Raw genomic sequence first — 21,044 nt, forward strand, 5'->3', positions numbered from 1 at the left:
TCTGTTGAATCCATGCCCCAGTCCAGCTACCGGTCCCTGCATAAAGAAAGCTCTTACCTTCAAGTGTTGACAGAATTTGCAGAAAGAAAATACATTGATGAAATGATGAGACTTCCTCTGCCACTTGACAGGTGTGCCTTTTGAAGAAATACATCCAAATACCTAATTTTTATATTCACTGGAATTTTTGAAGTATTGCATGTAGTCTTTCTAGAGGTTTTTATGGAAATTCTTACTCCTTCAAAGTGTGGGTTGCTGCAAAATCAAGGAGGCTGGAAAGCCTTGCCTCCTTGGGCTGTCAGGTCTTATTGTTGGGATGATCAAGTCACGTTCAGGTTCCGGGGCAGCTGTCATAGGAAGGACCCTCTCGCTAATGTGGGCTCCTGGGATGATGCTTTCAGAGCAGGGGATAAAGCAGGTTAGACCTCAGGAATGTCCTGATAATTAAAACTGCTCACAAATGGCACGGTTCTACTTCTCATTGACTGTGTGAGCGGAAACCACATAGTCACTTGTTGAGAAATAATCATAGAGGAGGCTGAGGAGCCAGTAGTTTGGATCGGGTGAAATGATGCATGAGATTCCTCCAACTTTAATGTTATGAGGTGCTTTTGTGAAATTAAACTTTGTAGAACAGTGTTCTCAACCTTCCTAATGCTGCCATGTTGTGGTGACCCCCCCAACTCCATAACTAATTTTGCTACTTTTATGAATCATAATGTAAATAGTTTTAGATATAGAGGTTTGTCAAAGTGGTCCCAACCCATAGGTTGAGAGCGCTGCTCTAGACCGTGATCTGCCCCCGTAGTTACGAGTTTCTAGGTAATCTATTCTGAATGCCTCACCTGAATCCTCACAGTCAAACCTCAGAATAATCCACATGTGAGCATCATTATTTTATAGAAGGGGAAACTAGTTGCCCCAGATAAAACTGTAAGGGCAGAGGTTGACCTGGTTTTTCCTTTCATTCTCTTACCAGGCCAACTGAGGTAATAATTTTCCTGCACAGAAACCTTTGAAATGGTTGTTTTTGATACTAAACAAGCTACATTTCTGTTTTTTTTAAATTACTGAAGATAAAAAGCTTTAATTCTCAGCATTATTTCCCTCAGTTGCATGTTGAATTTATTGATTTCTTATATATCTATGCTTGCCAAAAAGCAATTACTTTTATAGCATGGATATGTATGATCACTGAGAGATGCCTTTAGTCTCTGCTACTGATAAAAGTCCACATTACTAATGTCGATTGTTAGGAGGCAAATATTTCCAGTATTTAACCTGCAGTTCTGTATGAAACATGCATAATTTCCATTTTAAATGAGAGGAACCTATTTCTGATGGCTAAAATGGAAAAGTGTTCCAAAAAAACCAATTTTTGCCCCATTCAAGTTCAATGTATTCCAGTTTCCTCTTCTTTTATAAGCTAAAACCATGTCAACCACAAATTGGTAGGTCCAGACAGTGTTTCTCACAGCAGCAACTTGGTTCATTTCATGGCTAACACTGATTGTGAAGCATCCTTTGTGTTAACATTTTTCCTTGTGTCCTCCTATCTATGGGAGACATGTTTAGACCTTTTTAAAAAGATTTATTTATTTATTATGTATACAGTGTTATGCCTACATGCCAGAAGAGGGTATCAGATCTTATCATAGATAGTTGTGAGCTACCATGTGGTTGTTGGGAATTGAACCCAGGTCCACTGGAAGAGCAGCCAGTGCACTTAACCTCTGAGCCATCTCTCCAGCCCTAGACTTTCTTTTCTAAGTCTCAGTCTTCCTCTTTGCTGTTGGTCTAATTTTGCTCCATGAATGAGACCCTGTCTTTTCTGCAAACTCAATGCCTCCAATTGCTGCACCCAAAACAGACTCTGGTTTTGGAAACCTGATTCCCCCACAAGAAATCCCACTTTTCCTTGACTCTTATATAGGTCAGTTCCCAGCTTGCTTGCGCATTCTACCCTACAACCTTGCTCATTTATCTAGTTGCCCTGCAAAGAGTTGACCAAAGGCTTCCTTGGAGCTTTGGACTATAAGGCCACATCTCAGGAATGAAGGTGGCCAGTCCCATGTGCCCTTCACTTTCCACACAACCATGTGTGTCTTCCCAGGTAAGTCAGCGTTTTGAAAACATAGTTCTTTGAAAAGAACTCATCGAAACTCATAGCATTCACTCATCTCTTCACAGTTACCACTTAGCGTCTTAAAAATCTCAAATCTGCCTCCCCCACCACACAAGTAGTTCTCTGACATGGCATTTATTTTTATGGTTCAGGTAACTACGGAGTCCGTACTCTGTTCCTGGGACAGTGCTCATGGTCCCTCATCACTGACTTGCTATTCACTAGCTTCAGCAACATGGTTCATTTATCTACTGAGTCCAGCTGCCTGCTGAAAATACAGTCGTGTTCATGAAGCATGGGGGCCCCATCTCAATGGACTTTGCTTCCTAGACAGTTGAGGAAGTTCAATGAAATAAGATGAGCTGAAATTATGACAAGTGCTATCAAGAAATGATGTGAGGGTTGCTGGGCAGAGACTTCCATCTGTAAAATGTTTGCTATAGAGACAGGAGGACCTCCAGACAATGTCCACATTAAAAATAAAAGCAAGCAAACAAACAACAAAAAGATGGACGTGGTGGCAGGGCCTGGGAAGCTCATGCTAGAGAACTGGAGACAGGCAGAGCCTTAGTGCTCTCTGGCCAGCCTCTAGGTTACTTGGTGAATTTGAAGCTAGTGAGGGACCTAGTCTCAAAATCAAATCAAAACAAAACAAAACAAAAACAAAAACCAAACAAAAAAGCAACAAAAACCAGAGTGAACATGCCCTGATGAGAAGACAGCCAAGATTGTTCTCTGGCCTCCAAATGTACACACATAGTCACGCATGCTCCCACACACCTATGGGCCTGTTCACATATAAATGAACACACACACACACACACACACACACACACAGAGAGAGAGAGAGAGAGAGAGAGAGAGAGAGAGAGAGAGAGAGAGAGAGAGAGAGAGAGAGTGTTGAAATGAGCCCGTGAGACAAACACATGGAAGGCTGTGTGGCTGTCACACAGCATGGCCAGGGAAGTTCTTTCTGAAGGAGATCCTTGGGAGACAAAAATAATAAAAGCCGGGGGCAGAGGGTACAGCTTGGGTAGATGTGACAGTGGCAAAGACAGACTATGTTCAGTGCCCACCCTAAAATGCTGTTACATGCTGCTTGCCGAATGGGACGGCTGGGCTTCTAGGGCACCGACTCTTCGGATAAAGAAAACTGCTGACCTTACATGGGGTTTTAGGAAGCCTAGAGCGCAGGGATTAAAGGGCTTCCTAAAGCATTTATGGATTGAGTTGAGGCTAAGGAGGTGCAGTTTCCAGAGCTGGGATGCTCCTGAGTGCCCTGGTTTAGAAGTGGGGTTAGAGATGTGAAGTTGTCAATGATCTGTAGAATATTCCTTTACACTGCGTGAATATAGGTCACCATGACTGGTTTAATAAGGAAGCTGACTGGACTATAGCTAGGCCTGATAAGGTTAGGCTGAAGGACCAGAGAATGCTGGGAAGAAGAGGGACAGAGTCTGGGAGCTGTAAGGAGACACCGAGAGAAGCCAGATGGGCATGCGTACTGAGAAAAGGTTCCAAGCCATACGGCAAAAAGCAAAAATAAGAAATTTGGATTCGTTTAAAATGTAAAAGTTAGTTAATAACAAGCCTGAGCTATTAGCTGAGCATTTCTAATTCATTTTAAGTCTCGGTGTTGGTTATTTGGAAACTAGTGGGACAGAAACTTCCACCTACATTGTTCCTATTGCCCCTTGTTACAGCAACCTGAGAATGGCCACTTGTTTTCTGAGATTTGGGGTTGTGGTAGAGAGTCACCTTCAGATGGGCTGAGGGAAGAACTCAAAGCAGGAACATGAGGCAGAAACCACGGAGGAACACTGCTGAGTGGTTTGCGGCCACTCCTGGCTAGCTCAGCTGCTGTTCTTGTACCGCCTAGGCTCATCTGCCCAGGGCTGGCATTGCTCACAGTTGGGGACTCAACTAGCAATCAAGAAAATGTCCTCACAGGTGTGCCCCCAGGTGCACACACAAAATCAACTATTACAAGTCCTTCACCCAGAGAGCCAAGCAGACAAATCTGAAGGTCAAGTGTGGACTCTGATGCTAAACCTAGCTAGCTTCCAGCCAATGTCCAGCTCTGTGATGCCTAGACAGAATCAAACGTGGGAGGCTGAAACACAGCTGGGCCTTCTCAGATCAACTCAACTAGCACTAGACTCAAGACAATGTCCTCACAGGTATGCCCACAGATGAGTTTGATGAAGGCATTTTTTTTTTTTCAATTGAGATTCCCTCTTCCCAGATGCGTCAAGTTGACAACCAAGATTAACCATCACACCCACTATATGCAAGAGCCGAGGCCCTAGCCCTAGCACCTCAAGAAACCAAATCACAAGGACCCGAGGTCAATCCCAAGAACCACTTGAATAGCGTCCGGTGTGGTGCTTCACACTTGCAATCGTACTGGCGAGGAGGTGGATTCTGGGAGCTCGCCGGGGATCGGTTGGCCAGCTTAGCCTACCTCGCGAGTTTCGGGCCAATGGGAGCCACTGTCTCAACAGTTACGGGGACAGTACTCGAAGAATAACACCTGAGGTGGGCTTCTGGCTTCCACGTGCATATACACACATGTACACACACACACCCCCCACACACGACTATGCAGATGCACACACAGGCACAGAGACACACACAAAATCAACTATTACAGGCCGGGCGGTGGTGGCGCACGCCTTTAATCCCAGCACTCGGGAGGCAGAGCCAGGTGGATCTCTGTGAGTTCGAGGCCAGCCTGGACTACCAAGTGAGTCCCAGGAAAGGCGCAAAGCTACACAGAGAAACCCTGTCTCGAAAAACCAAAAAAAAAAAAATTTAAAAAAAAAAAAAAATCAACTATTACAAGTCCTTCACCCAGAGAGCCAAGCAGACAAATCTGAAGGTCAAGTGTGGACTCTGATGCTAAAACTAGCTAGCTTCCAGCCAATGTCCAGCTCTGCGATGCCTAGACAGAATCAAACGTGAGAGGCTGAAACATAGTGAGAACAGGCGGATATATAACCCCTCCCCCCACTTTTTTAAAAGCCCAGGTCTCTAACACCGGCTGGCCTTGAATTCCTTATTTTGATTCCCTTTCTGTTGCTGTGATAAGACACCATGACCGAAGGCAGCTTACAGAAGAAAGCGTTCATTTGGGCTTACCTTTCCAGAAGACTAAGAGTCCAAGCATGGTAGCAAGAGGCTGGCATTGGGGCAGGAGCGGGAAGCTGAGAGGTCACATCGTCAAAAAAAGCAGGAAGCAGAATGAACCAGAAGTGAAAAGAGGCTTTAACCTCTCCAAGTCTGCCTCCAATGATGTATTTCATCAAGCCGGGCTCCTAAGCCTCCCCAGACAGCACTACTAACTAGGGACCGAGTGTTCAGATCTTTGAGACCAGGGGGCAGTCTTATTTAAACCACTATACTGAATAGGACCTTGACTTTCTGATCCGCTTACCTCCACCTCCCATGTGCTGAGATTTCAGGCCTGTAGCACTGGTGGACAAAGCTATCCTCTGAAGCAAACTGCTACCATCTGCTGGGGTCCAACTGTGCCTGCTTAGCAGAGGTCATCACAACTGGGCTTGTTGTACTGTTGATGTTCCCTCTTGGAAGGGAGGGATGGGGAGGGCCATTACCCTCACCTGCCTAGCCAGCCCTCCCAACCAGTTATATCCAATTCTGCCCTAATCACTTGTGACTGGCGACTCTGGGAGGGGCTAGAACATGAAGGTGGGAAACATGAGGGGAGGGGAGGGGCCTCCATGGGGAAGTGAAGTCATCATCCCAGCTGGGTGTAGACTTTTCCAGGGTGGGTACTTTAAGGCCACCCACACTCCTGGCTGCAAGTGAGCCTGAAAATCTCATCAGCTCTGCTGGGTAAATGCTGGTGAAATTATTGTTGTTGGGACCTCAGGAGGAAGAGGTGGCACTGTTTGTCACTTTCCAAGGGAAGAAATCTTAGCAACAACGAACACACCTAGTTTATGAAGTACTAGGGTTCAAATCTAAGCCCTGGTGCATGGTAAGGAAGGATTCTAGCAGCTGACCTGCGTCCCAGCCCCAACCACACCATTTTGACTCCCTAGAGGATTGTGAACACATCTTGAGCCTGCAGGAGGACCACTTTCAGTCATTAAAATACGGAACTACCCAAGACTCCTTCCTCTGCCCCAGCATAAGGAAAGGCAGTGGGACGTCCTTTCCTCCAGAGAGCACTAGGCGCCCCTCGAGAACTGGCCCCGCCCCTTCTCTCGGCTTCTCGGTTTGTAACCAGAGGTAAACTCCACCACAACCTGCTGAGGCTGGGCTGCCTCTGATTAAGGAACAAGTGGCTATGTGCCAAAGATGCTGCAGAGCCCGGTCACCGTGTCCTGGAAGGGGGTCTGCCTGGAGAATCCCCCTGGGACTACATTCTAAAACAGTGGTTCTCAACCTGGGGGTCATGACCCCCTGGGGGATTGAATGACCCTTTCACAGGGGTCGCCTAAGACCATCAGAGAATACAGATATTTACATTCTGATTCATAACAGTAGCAAAATTAGTTATGCAGTAGCAAAGAAATAATTTAGGGTGGGGGGGTCGCAACACCATGAGAAACTATATTAAAGGGTCGCAGCATTGGAAGGTTGAGAAGCATTGCTCTAAGGACACTTGATCAAAGACATCAGGTTTGAAACACTAAATAGGGGGGCATTTCTTGAGATATCTCTCAGGGAACAGGATTTAACACCATGAGAAACCCCAGAAGGTAGTTCAAACTCACAGCCTACAGTGGGCTCCCAACAGCTTAGAAAAAGTGACAGAAATATTGAAAGGCCAAGATTTGTTGGGCACACAGCAGAGGAAGGAATGAAAGTCACCAGGGAAGAAGGCATGCTAGAACAGAGACACTGAGCTAGACGCCCCATCAGAGAATTATGTATGAGGACAGGACTTCATTATTCACCAGGACCATTGGAAAAACACTGGGAGGAAAGACTGAGGTGGATCTCTGCTGGCTTGTTAGAACAATGTGGATGATGAGGAGACCATGATGGATCGGGCAGCAATAGGAAGTGCAGAAGCCAGGTGTGGTGATCACGTAATGCTGACCTCGAAATGATGGTCAAGGGGGCCTGGTCTGTAGAATATTATTTGAAGATGTGTTACACTGTGTTACACATAAGCTGTGGAACATTCGCTTAATGATGTAAAGATGTGTTGCATTCTTTTATGTTGCATTTGTTTAACTCTGTGAAGCTGTGTTGCTTTGCCTGTCTAAAACACCTGATGGTCTAATAAAAGCTGAATGGCCAATAGTGAGGCAGGAGAAAGGATAGGCAGGGCAGGCAGGCAGAGAGAATAAATAGGAGACATCTGGGAGGAAAAGAAAGAGGAGCCAGAGAGCAAGGAGAAGAGGATGCTAGGGGCCAGCCACCCAGCCACATAGCCAGTTACAGAATAAGAGTGAAAGTAAGATTTACAGAAGTTAAGAAAAGGAAAAGGCCGAGGCAAAATGTAGATGTGATAATTTAAGAAAAGCTGGCTAGAAACAAGCCAAGCAAAGGCCAGATATTTATAATTAAGAATAAGCCTCTGTGTGATTTATTTGGGAACTGGGTGGCAGGCCCCCCAAAAGAGTAAAAACAAACAATTACAGAGACAAGATCCCTGGTGCTCACTGGCCAGACAGCCTCACCTAATCAAGCTCCAGGTTCAAAGAGAGACCCTGTCTCAAAAAAGAAGATGCCAGCCTGGGCTACCAAGTGAGTCCCAGGAAAGGCGCAAAGCTACACAGAGAAACCCTGTCTCGGGGAAAAAAAAAAAAAAAAGAAGAAGAAGAAGAAGAAGAAGAAGAAGAAGAAGAAGAAGAAGAAGAAGAAGAAGAAGAAGAAGAAGAAGAAGAAGAAGATGGAGAACAACTGAAAACATTCAGCATCAAACCTCTGATCTCCACATCTGGGTATGTGGGTGCATTCTCTCTCCCTTTCCTTCTCTCACATGCAATGGAAGAACTGCAGTGCAGGTTCATTGTACCAACTATGAGACTGAATTGATAGCTTCTGGAGTACTAGAGTGCTGTAGGATGCTGGGAGAGATGGAATCATGAGACTGTAAGTGGTACTGTGCCCCAAACTTGGATCCTATAAGAATCGCTGCATTATAAAGCTAGCAGAGCTGGCAACACCCATCATAAGATGCAAATGATGGACTCTCACCAATATAAACACTTATTTGCATGTGGGCTGAGGAAAACATTCGTGTACAAACAATGGGATCTGTCTGGTATATCATCTGATTCCCAGGATACCAGCTATACAGTGCAGTGTATCACCTGTGGGCGGAGATAATGGAGACACTGAAAGGCCTTTTTTTTTTTTTTTACCTTGTCGTTGTAATTCCTCAAATGAACAGTTATAAAATGTCTAATATGAGCCTCACTCATGAAAGGCAAGCCCATCCCATCCTTTTTTTCAGCTATTTTTTGATCTGTAGTTAGTTGACTTCCTGGATACAGAACTCGTGGATATGGAGAGCAAATGTGTGTGTGTGTGTGTGTGTGTGTGTGTGTGTGTGTGTGTGTGTGTGTTCATTCTTGCCCCCACATGGAAGGTGACAGATTTCAATTAAAATTCTCCAGAAATACTCAAAGAATGGCAAGGCACCCAAAGTTAAGACTGTTCCCACCGGTTGTGGTGGCGCACGCCAGTAGGATTTGCTGAAGGAGGCGGAGGCAGGAGGATCATGAGTTCAAGGCCAGCCTGGGCTACACATTTTGGGCTGGAGAGATGGCTCAGAGGTTAAGAGCACTGGCTGTTCTTCCAAAGGTCCTGAGTTCAATTCCCAGCAACCACATGGTGGCTTATAACCATCTATAATGAGATCTGGTGCCCTCTTCTGGCCTGCAGGCATACATGCAGACAGAACACTGTATACATAAATAAATCTTTAAAAAAAAAAGACTGTTCCCAACAGACAGACCAAATACTCACTTATTTCTCTCTAATCCTTAGAAAAATGAAGTGGAAATTTATCGCTGGTGCTTTCTAGCTTTCAGGCATGAAAAAGGTCATCCACTCTGCTCCCGTGAAGCTTGGAGTATGACCTAGCTCACTAGCAGAAGTGGTCCTCACTCCAGGAAAAGCAGCAAAGCCGAGGACATGACATGAGCCTAGGTTCTTCTTGTCCTGTATATTACTCACATCTGTGAAACCGCATCCTTCCACAAACCATGCCAGCTAAACAACTGGTCCATCCATCACTCACGCTTTAGGATGCTCTCTTCTGGTGGTTTTCCTTATGTCTTTAGAGGCACTACAATGCCTGTGATATTCTGTCTTCTTTCTGCCCCCACCCCCAGCACGGTCTGGGCCTCATTGCTTTTCACTTCATATAGAGTCAAGTACTCAAGGATTCTGCAGCAGTAGAACAATTACACAGGACGTAGAGATAAAACTGTCCAGGGGGATCAAGAGGATGGATGGGAGGCGGAGAGAAGAGGGAAGAGATGCAGTACGAGGAAAAATATGTTCAACAGACAAAAGGTACTTCTTTGAAAACTTAAGAAAATTTAAATGTGCATACAAACAAAAAGTTTCAAATATTGACTTTATAATTGTTTTATTCAAAACAAACTTAAAAACCTAATAAATATCTTTAAAATGGGGATTTAAAATCATTTTATAATTAGTTCTAATGCTGTTCACCTTGCCTTCAAACAAATAATTGATATATTAAGTTCAAGATTTCGGATATCTACATACATTCTAATGTTTTTTAGGTATGCAAAAACCCAACATGACCTTCCTAAGATTTACAAGAAATGATCTGTGTGCCCCCATGTGGTTGAAAATTGACCCAAGGCGGGGGTGGGGTGGGGCGGTATCGTTTGTGGCTGTGTGAAGTGCTTTGTTTTCTACACAGACTGAGAAGAGTTTTAATTCTTCCCTGGAAGATGTATGTAAAACGGTATCAAGGGTTCTGTATGGGAAGCCTTGTGATGCTTTGGCATGTGCGGTTCAACTTCCAGATATTATCACACGTTGTCAATGGCAACCCACAGCAGCTTCAGAAGCTTGTGAGAAAAAGGAAGAGTGTGGTTTATTCTGGATGCACACAACCTGGAATGGAGCAAGGGGCACCAGGGCGTCATAGTAAAATAAATACTTCCGCACACTTGGATCCCAACACTAAAGCACGCTGGAATTCTGATGGGCAGAACCGGAAAGGGACTCAGAGACTCAACTCATACAAATACCAAAAAAAAAAAACCCACACAAATCAAATGGTGCAAAAAAATCTTTTTAATCTAAAAATTCATTTCCCAGGGCTAGTTAATAGCCAACCCCTACCAATTTTATCAGTTCCTTTCCCTAACAAGAGTCAGCATTTTCTTCAAAGTGAGATAATAGATAATAGATTTTGGTAAACCTTCTAAGTTAGAACACGGTGCTGCAAGCAGTTCAGGGGAAAAAAATAGCTGTATTCTTTTTCTTTGGTATAACCAAAAGGATATCCAAAAGTTAGCAAATGTCGACGTTTCAAGTGACAGACTGCCACTTGTAAGTTTAAACTCTGGTTTTAAAACAAAACAACTCTTTTTAAAGGAAAAGCTTCACCCACAGTTCTACAGTGCACGTTTTCTGGTTTAGTTCTGAAAATATTTTGTTTAAGAAGCAGGAAACAAACCCAGCAGCATCACTCACTCCCCGTCTCCTCCTTCTCTCAGGAGACCCAGCTCTTCTTGCCTCTCTTACCTCATTCTCCGACACCCACCATCACCTCAACTGGCAAGGGCTTGGTTGCAACTCTAGGGAATTTATGTTAACAAAAAACAAAAACAAAAAGCATCCACCCACGCTTCTGACATCAGGCTAGAAGTGTGTGCAGGAGGCACAGGACACAGCCTCAACACGTCCATTTGTGTTTTTACTACAGGAGGAGGAAGCAGCCAGCAGCAGCAGCAGCAGCAGCAAGGCCCCTTCCCCACAAAAGTACCCGGACCATTGAGTTGCTTAGCCATTTTCCAGCCCCTTCGTGGTTTCCCTGTGTGTCTCGAGCTATAGCGCCTGGGCATCCATGTTTAGGACCAGCCCAATGCCTCTTAGAAGTAACAGCTCCAAGTCTCTGCTTAGTGAACTTACTCATTCCCATACCCATAATGCTTTGAAAGCAGTTACCATCATGGTCCAGAAGTCTCCACGACTCTTTTTTACCTTAACTCTGACTTTTTTCTCCTAATTCTATACACAATGTTAGTGTGTGTATGTGTTAGAATGAAGCGTTCAAAAAATACACATATACACACACCCGGCATTTTTGGGAAAAACAAACAAACAAACAAACAAACAAAAATCTTCCCCAGGAAGCACTTTCAGAAGTTGAAGCTTCTACTTGCTTTTAAGCCACGTGGCGAGTGAGTCCTAAGTGACCCGCAAGGCTGAAACCTCCCCAACACCAATGCTGAGTGGGGTCCCCACAAGCCAGGAAAAGGCCACATAGACTTCCAAGAGTGATGCACTGCCTGCCCGCCTCACTCAAGAGAGGCAGGTTCTGACCCTAACTCTTCAGTACCCCCACAGTGCTCCGAGAGACCTTTGCCCTCTGCCCTCCCCAGCCCATCCACAGAGGCAGGCTCCTCCCTACACAGCAGGCTGTCGCGGTCCACCATCTGCCCCTCCAGCCTGTCCAGAGAGCATCCCCGGGCAGCATCCAGGGTCCTGGGCTCTCTGTTGTCCGCTGGCTCGGTAGGTTCTCCCTCTCCCTCGGAGATGACGGTCATCGGGCTGCTCTGGATGCGGTTCCGCACGCTGTACCGGCTGCTGGCCGCAGAGGGTGGCGTCCGGCTGCGGCTGTACCGAGGGCCTGAAAAGGACAGACTCCGAGGCATCAGGCCTTCGTTCTTGGCCCACTCCTCCTGGGCCCTCCTGTTCTTGTTGGGGGAGCAGCTGGACGGGCTGTCCGGGACGTCTGGCGAAGGCTCCGACCTGGATCGCTGGAATCGAGGGTCCGTGGACTTGAGCATCTCCGCGGCCGACATGCGAGCGCTGGTGTCCGCGCGACTCCCCTTCTTCAGCAGCAGCGCTTTGAAGCTGTCGCTGCTGGTAGCACTCTTTTTCATGCTTCTCTGAATGGACCCTACTTGCTTCGGAGAGGCCAGGCTAGGGGCGGCACCCGTGGGGGTCACCGGCGGGGAGGGTGAGTGATTCCGGGTGTGATCATCTTCTGAGTCTTTCCGGCCAAGGACTTTCCTTTTGGATCTAAAATAAAAGAAAATTGAGACTGAGGTCAATCCTCAGCAACCCTCGCTGCAATCACCTGTCACCTTCCGGTGACACCTTACTGAAGACACAGACACACACACACACACTCCAACCATTATAGATGAGCCCAAGAGCTTCTCTGATATTATTTACCACGGAAGTCAGGGCACCAAATGCCCCCTCCCCATGACAGCAGAATGCGCCTGAAGTATTTTTGTTCAACAATTCCGCGCAACAGTTAACAAGAGCAATGAATGAAATAAGAACAGCTTCAAATTATGGAGCTGGAAAAGAGTTTGGAAAGGGTCTAGTCTGATTGTGTATTAAATAAAGGAACTGAAATCTAGACAATGATCCCCCTACACACACACACACACACACACACACACACACACACACTTAGCACAACTCAGTCTTGATGGACCTTCTTTCCATGTATACACATCTATATCGCTTACACTGATTACCCACCCACCAGAGCTACTCTGCCTTCTCAATCTTCCAGACACTAACCTGGGCCATGATGTTTTGATTTGGTTTTAAATGGTCAGAGTGTGCTGAGACACAAAAAACCACAACCACACTCTCTGAAACTTAGGGCCTTAATTGTAGATATAGAACTAAAAGGGATGGCAAGATTTAAAAACAAAAAACCCCTGCTGTTTCTCAGGGGCCAGCTGCCTCTAAAAAATGAGTTAAATTTAAACTTCTGATGTCTCTGATTTGTGTGTGTGTGTGTGTGTGTGTGTGTGTGTGTGTGTGTGTGTGTGTGTGTTTAAAGCTGATGGCTATAACAGGCATTTAAATAGTTAACGATGGCTTAAAGTCTAATTACTTCAATAAATATAAAAATGTCACACCTCAACTGGTGTTCTACGCTTTCCATCTGGCTTTAAATCTGAAGAGAATTAATTTGCATGATAAAACTGGAGAGCAATGCTTCAGTTTGGATAGTCTTTATATTACATCATGAATTTAGGTGCTGAAGAACATGAACGTAAAGTTCTAAGTGCCCCAGGCCTCGGATGGACTCTGATTACATCTGCTAATTCGGTACTAATCCCCCAACAGAAACCAGCACATAACCGAGCTCTTCTCTTTTCAATCCACTCCTAAGGCTACTTGGCCTCTAATTCTCCCATGTGTGCAGAGAATAATACAAACTAGCTCGTTTCTGTATCTGTAATAGATAGCACTGTCCCTGTGGCAGAAACCACACATTCCTCGGTGCCTTCTGAAGGCTGCCAAAATCAAATATAGAAGAGACCCTTGGAATATTTTTAGGAAAAAATCTGCAGTAAGTTGCTCCCCAACCGTTTGATTTCCTCAAGACTGAGTATTTAGTACACACAGCAACTTGGCAACGCACATCCCTGTGGCTTGTGATTATAAATACAGATTCCTGTATATTTAGAAACCCAGTGCATTCCAGCCTAAATGAAAGACATTAGGTCTCAGAAGAATTTCCTAGCAGCTAAGTTTCGATTGGTTTCATTTAACTCAGAAAATATTTATTGAGGGCTTAGTATGTGTCCAACATGGCTACAGTAGAAACATCTGCGTCAACCTCTACAAAGGTCACTTAATTTGCTTTCGAAAGATACATTTCTCATTCCCCTGATCTGAGAAAGAACTGGGTAGCTAGCTCCCTTTTTATTTCTAATGAGATCAGAGGAACCAGTGACCATAAAGGGGTTGGTTTTTGGGGTCTTTTAGACCAGTGCTATAGCTGAGAGACAAGATAAAGACATGCACATAATTCTTTGTCATCTCAACTTGGTAACTCAGATTCCAGCTTGCTTCCCCCACGTCAGAGGCTTCTATGTTGTACAGAGTTCCAGCAAAGGATGGGACTTTGTTCTATGGCATGCAATAACCTTTTTATTCAAACTCTAAGAGTCTGGGAGCTGTGCTGGCATGGGTTATTTTATACAGAGAATCAAATGATTCTACAGGATACTTGGTCTCAGAAGGAAAACAAGGGACCGTCACTCGGGTCCAAATGAAGTCTTTACAGTATAGAAATATTCACAAGAGTTATCAGAAAATCCGGTGAGGAAATCTAAGCAGCAACAGCATTTCCTTACATAGCATTGAAGTACTTGTACATATCTGAATATGATGCTGCTGTGGAGAGACTCAGTTGTATACAGCCCAGCAACATAATAAACAAGGATACAGTATGGAATCAGTTACTCTCAAGGGGAACTGTCTAAACACAGGTAACAGTTCCCTTTGAAAAACCGACTGACTGTACTTCTTTAAAATGCCAGCAGGTGGCGCTACAGGTCTACAGTAGTAAATCAAGAGTCCTTTTCTGCCCCTGCAAAAGGATCATTATTACTCCTTGAGGGACTCATCCCTGCATGGGTACCAGCAAAGCTCTGGGACGTGGAAGAAGCAAGTGGAAAGGCTTTAGATCTAGAAGTGGTGGACAACTTTAGGGCAATGGTATGTTCCCGACACAACAGGACAGATATATAAACGAACTCACAGCCTATATAAAACCCCCACGAGCTCAAGCTAGACAAAATTCCAGCACAAAAGAGGGCAAGTGGGCACCAAGTCACACCCCTCATCATGAAGCTAGTCACAAATGATAGCTGTTTCGAGAAGAAAAGTCAGTTTTCTTCAACGTAGCGACCCTGGGTATATCAACCACACTCCAGGGCAGCTCACGTACAGCTGGTCAACACAAACTGGACTCCATGGTTTCTAGTGGCTTTAAAAAAAAAATTTTTTTTTTGAGGGAAAGATTATGATGTTGGCTGGGGGCAGATCTTGGAGAAATTGGGGACAAAAAAAAAAAGAAACATACACTCTTGATGAAACATTGAAGGAGCAAAAAAAAAATATGGGTTTTCTAAAACAAAACAAACAAACAAAAAATGATAAATAAATCAACTAAAGCATTCTTAGGAAAAAGGCTCTGCAGAGCGAGTCTATGCACCCTCAGTCCACAGAACACAGCATCCCTCACCCTAGACCGGATCCAAATCTTGTAAACACTGGGTCACATGACTGACACACTAGACGTCTTGCCAGTCACGGCTGTGTCTGCCGGGGAGGCGTCCCACTCTGTCTTCAATGTCACAGAAGAACTCAGTGGAACAAAGTAAAAGGAAATCTAAGTCTACGAAAGACACTGAGAAATGAGGAACGCTGAAGGAGCCATGCCTGGCTGTCAGAAGAAATCTCACGACAACAGAGGCGCCTTCTGGAGGGAGGAAATGGGAAAGTGTATGAAAGCATGACAAAGGAGTTTCTGATACCTGTGAATGGCTGCAAACAGGTCCTCTGTGGTCCTGGGTCTAGTGGGGGTCATCACGTCATCACTCCCTTCTTCCTTAGAGAAGTCCCCGGCGTCTGCGGAGGAAGCAGCTGTGGTGGGTTCCCGCAGCCCAGCTGGGGAGAAGAAAAGGGGGGCAAACACAAAAATGCCGTGACTAGTGACTAGCACTTCGGTCCTTGGCCCGGCTCTGAAACATACCGCTTCCCTGCCATGCCTGAGGATCTGAGAGCCGCGGAGAAGCCGGGTGTGTGTCTGCAGTTTGAGCTTTTAACAGAGAGAGGGAGACAGAACACTCGCTGTCAGGGCTCAGTATTTTCTGCTACCGACTTTGGACTAAGTTGCTCCTAAATCTTGTTAGAACATTTCTTTGTAGCTCTTCCTGAACGGAGATGCCTCCTGCTACTACTGAATACCCAGTCTGCTGCAGAGCCAACCCTCCCCGCTCCCTTTCCCTCTCTTCTCTTGGATCTGGAGTTTTTTTTAAAAAAATTTTTTTTCACGAAGCAGCTTGGGTAATGAGGTGTCAGGAGCCCACACAACTACAAGCCGGCTTTTCCCCCTAAGTCTGGGCTGCTTCACCTGGTTCCATGGAGTGCTCGGCAGCCCTGGTTGGCTCGGCTCCAGAGGATCAGAGGAGGACTGCAGAGAGCCGCCAGGCTTACCTTCTCTGCCCCGTTGAGACAGGCAGCTCCCCGCATTGTCCTCACCATCCACGCTGCTCTCGGCTGACTCTTCCTGCGTGGGGCCCGGGGAGGCACTGGGCTGGACCATGGGGGCATTGGTTTCCACGCTGCCAGGGGACAAGGACCCTGCAGCTCCTCTTTCCGGAACCGGACTGCCGGGGGTGGGGGCCGGAGCATGAGAACTACCAGCTCGGGATGCTGGGCTGGCTTTCTCCTCCTGGCTGTGCACAGCCTCCCCCTCTGCCCGGGTAGGGCTGGGCACGCCTGGGAATGCTGCGCTCCCGTTCTCTGTGGGCTCCTCCGCTGTGAAATCTCTCTGCGGAGGTGGTACCACCAGGAACAGTTTGGGCTTCTTGGAGATGGGGGGTGGCTTCCTGCTGGGTGAAGAGTCTGGGAGCGGAGTGGTCCTGAGGCTGGGCCCTGGACACGGAGCTCCATCACTGCGGCTCGCAAGGCCGCCACGCTCGGCTGCACTGTCATGGTCACCCTGACTCTGGCTCTTGGCAGGCGTCGGAAGCAGCGAGCTCGTCACAGAGGCAGGCTGGCTTTCACTCTCCATTTCATTTATGCTATTTCGGGATTTGAGGAGAGCAGATGGCTTTAAGTGATACTGTGGAGCAGTCGGGGTTCGTTGTTCCTGAGCGGATGGTTCAGAAACCGGGGCGGCCTCGGCGCCTGAGTTCTTTCTCACTGGCTTCAACTGCACCATCTGCAACGCTTCTGTGGTGATCAGGGGCATGGGGGGTCGGCAGCCCTCCTCCTTGCTGGCAGGCCGCCTGACGGCCTCCCTGGAGGATTCGGACTGGCTAGAGTTCTTGCAAGAAGGCCTGTTGTCTCTCATGAATTTGGGGTCCAGGGGTGGGGCGGGAGGGGGTTCTGATGGGGGCAAGAAAGGTGGAGGTGCTGGCAAGGGGGGTGAGGCTCTCGGAAGAGGGGGGCTAAGAGCCGTGGGGGGAGGAGAAAGGCACCTGTCTGTGGGGGAGCAGAAGGGAGCAAGAGCTTCTGGTGGTGGAGGGGGGAACACTGGAGAGGGAGGCAGAGGGGAGCCCTCGGAGCAATCTGCTAGAGGAGGAGGCGGTGGGAGAAAAGGGGACCTGTCTGCCAGGCAGGGGGAGGCCAGAGGGGGGAGAGGCGGGGGAGGAGCAAGGGGCGAGGCCAGGGCTGCATCCAGTTTCTTCACGGCGCCACTTCCTTCAAGCGAAGTATTAGAGGAGAGGGACGTGGACGAGGAGGAGACGGACACTGAGGAGATCAGGGACGACTTCCTTTCTGGTACCTTGGGCTTGGCCTTCCCCTTCCCATTTGCTGGCGACATCGATTTTAAAAACACAGGCACGGGCGTGAGCGCGGTGGGCGTATTGGACTGGCTGGAATACCCGCTGGACGGAGAGGTGACTCTCTGTGACTTCTCTGGCGAGGTGATCTTTGGTTTTCCCGAGCCACCAGGCACTTGGGGCATTGGGACTCCGGACCCCTCTGGGATGGGGCGGACGGGCCCATTTCCAGTTGGCGCCTCGCCGCGGCCAGAGCCGGCCCCCGGGGGGTTCCCTGGATCTTCCTGCAAGCTTGCGTAGTCAATGTAGTAGCCCCAAGGGTCTGTGTATTCCGACTTGACGCTGCTGGTGTCGCTCTGCGACGGAGTGACCCCGCGCAGAGAGTACACGTGGGGCGTGGTGGTGGAGGTCATGCTGCTCCCTTCACTGACAATGCTCTGGCTCCTGGACCGAGGGGGCCAGGGCTCCTCAAAGTCACTGCACGGGCTCTGGGAAGGGGAGCTGCCGCCCTTTCCAGGGAGGCTTTGCTGCAGCGAGTGCTGGAGCGAGGCGATCAGGCTCTCATTGAGCACCTGCCCGTTGGACTGGCCGTTCTTCTTAGGGATCCTCCGCAGAGAGTCTGTCCGGGAGGGTGGCAGGGGTGGTTTCTTCGCTTTCTTCAGAGAGATGTTTCTGGAAAGGGATTTCTCCTGGTGACTGGCCTGGTCCCCGTGGCTTCTCGGCGCCCTGCCATCAAACACGTTGACCATGCTGTGCCTCGGGTTCCCAAAGCCATCACTGATAGGGTACGAGGTCCCTGCCGTCTCATGCCCAGAATCACTGTGGGCGCTCACATAGTAACCGTCGTGGTCCTCTGAATATAGGGACCTGGCATCCTCTTTGACAGACGCCTGGTCCAAACTGCAGCTGCTCATGTTACTCGTGGGAGTAGAGCCACCAGGGGTAGCCGGGTGCGGCTTCAGAGGGGATGCCCGCCCATTGCTGGAGGCTTTGTATTCCCAGGGCTCAGAACTGCCATGCCCCCTACCCCCTGAATAACTAGACTCGCTCTTGCCGTCCACATCTGGAGGGTGGGCAGAGAAGCTCAGGTTGTTTCTACAATGATAGGGTATGGCTTGAGACCCATTCTCCCTGTTTGCCGGGGCACTGAGAGAGCCCTCTGAATCGCAGAGCGATAACAGTGTGGTGGCACTGGAGGCCGACGAGGCCAAAGCCTGCGAATGAATAAGGTGACTCTCGTTCCAGTGATGACTGGGGGACTGATGGTCATCTTTCACAGAACATCTGGGCGTGGGGCGGTCTCTGGGTTTTATCTTTGAGTACGTGGAAGAGCCCGGCATGCGACCGTCCAGCTGTCCTACACTCTGAGCAGTGTGAATGACGATAACCTCTGAGGAAGACAGTAGCGTGGCATTCGGGATGACGCTGGTCGAGTAGGATGCATGAGGCGAAACCACACACGCTGGACTCACTATGTTCTCACCCTCCGAGAACCTCAGTGGCTGGGACTTGGGTCTCAAAAGCACTCCAGACCTGGAGGCCCCTCCTAAATGTGCAAAGTTTTCATGGCCCCGGGAGCTACCCCCTGGGTAGGGAAAAGTATCATCCACATCCTCAGCAGAGCCCAGGGCACCCATCCTGGCCTCCAGTGAATAGGTGCTCGCTCTAGCCCCAGAACGGGGGAGGCTGTGGAAATCGGCATCGTGGTGGAGGCGAGACGGGAACACAATGCCGGCGGAGTCGCTCAGCACAGACATGTTGCCAGAGGAGCCCGAGAGGTGGCTCATCTGGGCAGCGATGCCTAGCCCTTTGTGCGCCCTGATCCTTCTCATCGACGGTGGGATGACTTTCACATCTTCAGTCTGACAGCTGGAGTCCCTGGTTTCCGAGCGCTGCCCGGGAGACCGATAGCTATCAAGCCTTCCTAGTGTAGAGTAGTGGTCTGGGGAGTACACTGAATGACCACTACCATCGTCATCTTGCCCAGTGACCGATGCTGGAGATAAAGCAGAAAGAGGCGTGTTATCTGAAAAGAGAAACCCATAGGTTACGGTCACCTGTACCTCAGTACCCTCTGATTCTGTTGTAATAATAATAAAAAAACAAAACAAAACACTGTCAACAACAAAACCCCACAACCTTTCCTATTTGATTCAGTAGCCAGTTGAGCTTAACTATTCCTGGTATCTCCAAACCTTTACCATCAACTTCATGGATTTTTCTTTTTAACTGGCACTGTAAATCATCCTGGAACATGAATAATGCACATGGCATTCTTGGGTGCCCCCTTTGAGATCCTGGTTACTGAGTATGGTGGAAGATGTGCTTCTCAAGTAAGTGGCTTTTACAGAGTGTGGTGGTGCACACCTATAATCCCAATCCTGGGGAGGTAGAGCCAGACGGCCTTGAGTTCTAGGCCAGTCTGAGCTACATAGTGACACCTTGTCCCCGCAAACAACAGGACCTACGGAGATAGGTCAGGAAGAAAAGTGCTTGTCACATAATCATAAGGATCTGACTTCAATCCCTAAAAACACACAGAACAGCCCGGCATGTGAGTAGCCACCTTGGCTATGGAGATGGAGACAGGTGACCCCAGGGCCCACCAGGCATCCACTCTAGCCTATCTGGTAAACTTCAGACTAGTGAGAGACCCTGTCTCATAAAGCAAGGTGGGTAGATCCTTCAGTCTTCACATGCACACATATCTGCAGGGGCACTTGCCCCCACACATACCCTTACCCCACATCACAAGCACACGTTCACACACCCCCCCCCCAAACAACAGCAAAACCGCCAAATAACTGTTAGTAAACATTTCACTGCAGCCTTTCCCCCACTCGGTAACAGAGCAAAGAACAGCTTCCATCAAGCATCCAGTAAATGAAGCAGTCAGACAATCGGGCCGCAGAGATACCATTCAAACGATATTGGTCTGAAACCAGTGTTAATTACATTGATTCTCCGTGTCAGAAGGCAGCCCTAAGAAAAAGAAAATTGATTTATGGGCCCATCTGTGTTTCAAGCATTTCATTATCCATCTTAAGCCATTATCATCTGTCTGTTGGTGGCATTCAAAATGCACCAGCAATCTGCTGTGTTCTGGTTGGGGGAAGAGCCACGGAACCGATCCAGGGAACATTTCCTCAAATTAGGGGTATTTATCTCTTGAAGTTTACAACCAACCAGAGAGTGTTCAAAAGAGAAAAAAAAGAAAGAAACACAAGAAGGGAGGAGACAAGAAGGAAGGGGAGATTAAAACTGTCACTGTGAAGAAACAGATGTCAAACCTCACAGAAAAGAACAGAGCTTAAAAAACAAATCGCCAAGCCAAGAACTTATCCAAAACACACCAAGAAATAAAACCAATCCCTGGGACAAATCAAATGCTTGAAAATAGTGGCAAAACCATGTTTTTTTTTTTTATCAGTCAATATGAAGTATGT

At 47.6% G+C, this 21,044-nt stretch overlaps 1 protein-coding gene across 11 annotated transcripts in view; it reads right to left on the reverse strand.

The window, feature by feature from the left end:
* Positions 1–10,372: 10,372 nt before the first annotated feature.
* Positions 10,373–21,044, reverse strand: part of Nhsl1 (NHS like 1) — a 228,704-nt gene continuing 218,032 nt past the window's right edge. For 5 of the 11 annotated variants that reach the window (XM_076552697.1, XM_076552693.1, XM_016004696.3 and 2 more), the window contains 3 exons: positions 16,304–19,624; positions 15,622–15,754; positions 10,373–12,346 (listed from right to left, as the gene is read on the reverse strand). In XM_076552697.1, the coding sequence (XP_076408812.1) occupies positions 11,620–12,346; positions 15,622–15,754; positions 16,304–19,624 (4,181 nt within the window). In that variant the 3' untranslated portion in view covers positions 10,373–11,619. The remainder of the gene's footprint in view (positions 12,347–15,621; positions 15,755–16,303; positions 19,625–21,044) is intronic. The other 6 variants (XM_076552698.1, XM_076552694.1, XM_006986093.4 and 3 more) reach the window with 2 other exon arrangements.

The sequence above is a fragment of the Peromyscus maniculatus genome, chromosome 16, assembly GCF_049852395.1.
Source record: "Peromyscus maniculatus bairdii isolate BWxNUB_F1_BW_parent chromosome 16, HU_Pman_BW_mat_3.1, whole genome shotgun sequence".
NCBI classification, from domain to species: Eukaryota; Metazoa; Chordata; class Mammalia; order Rodentia; family Cricetidae; genus Peromyscus; species Peromyscus maniculatus.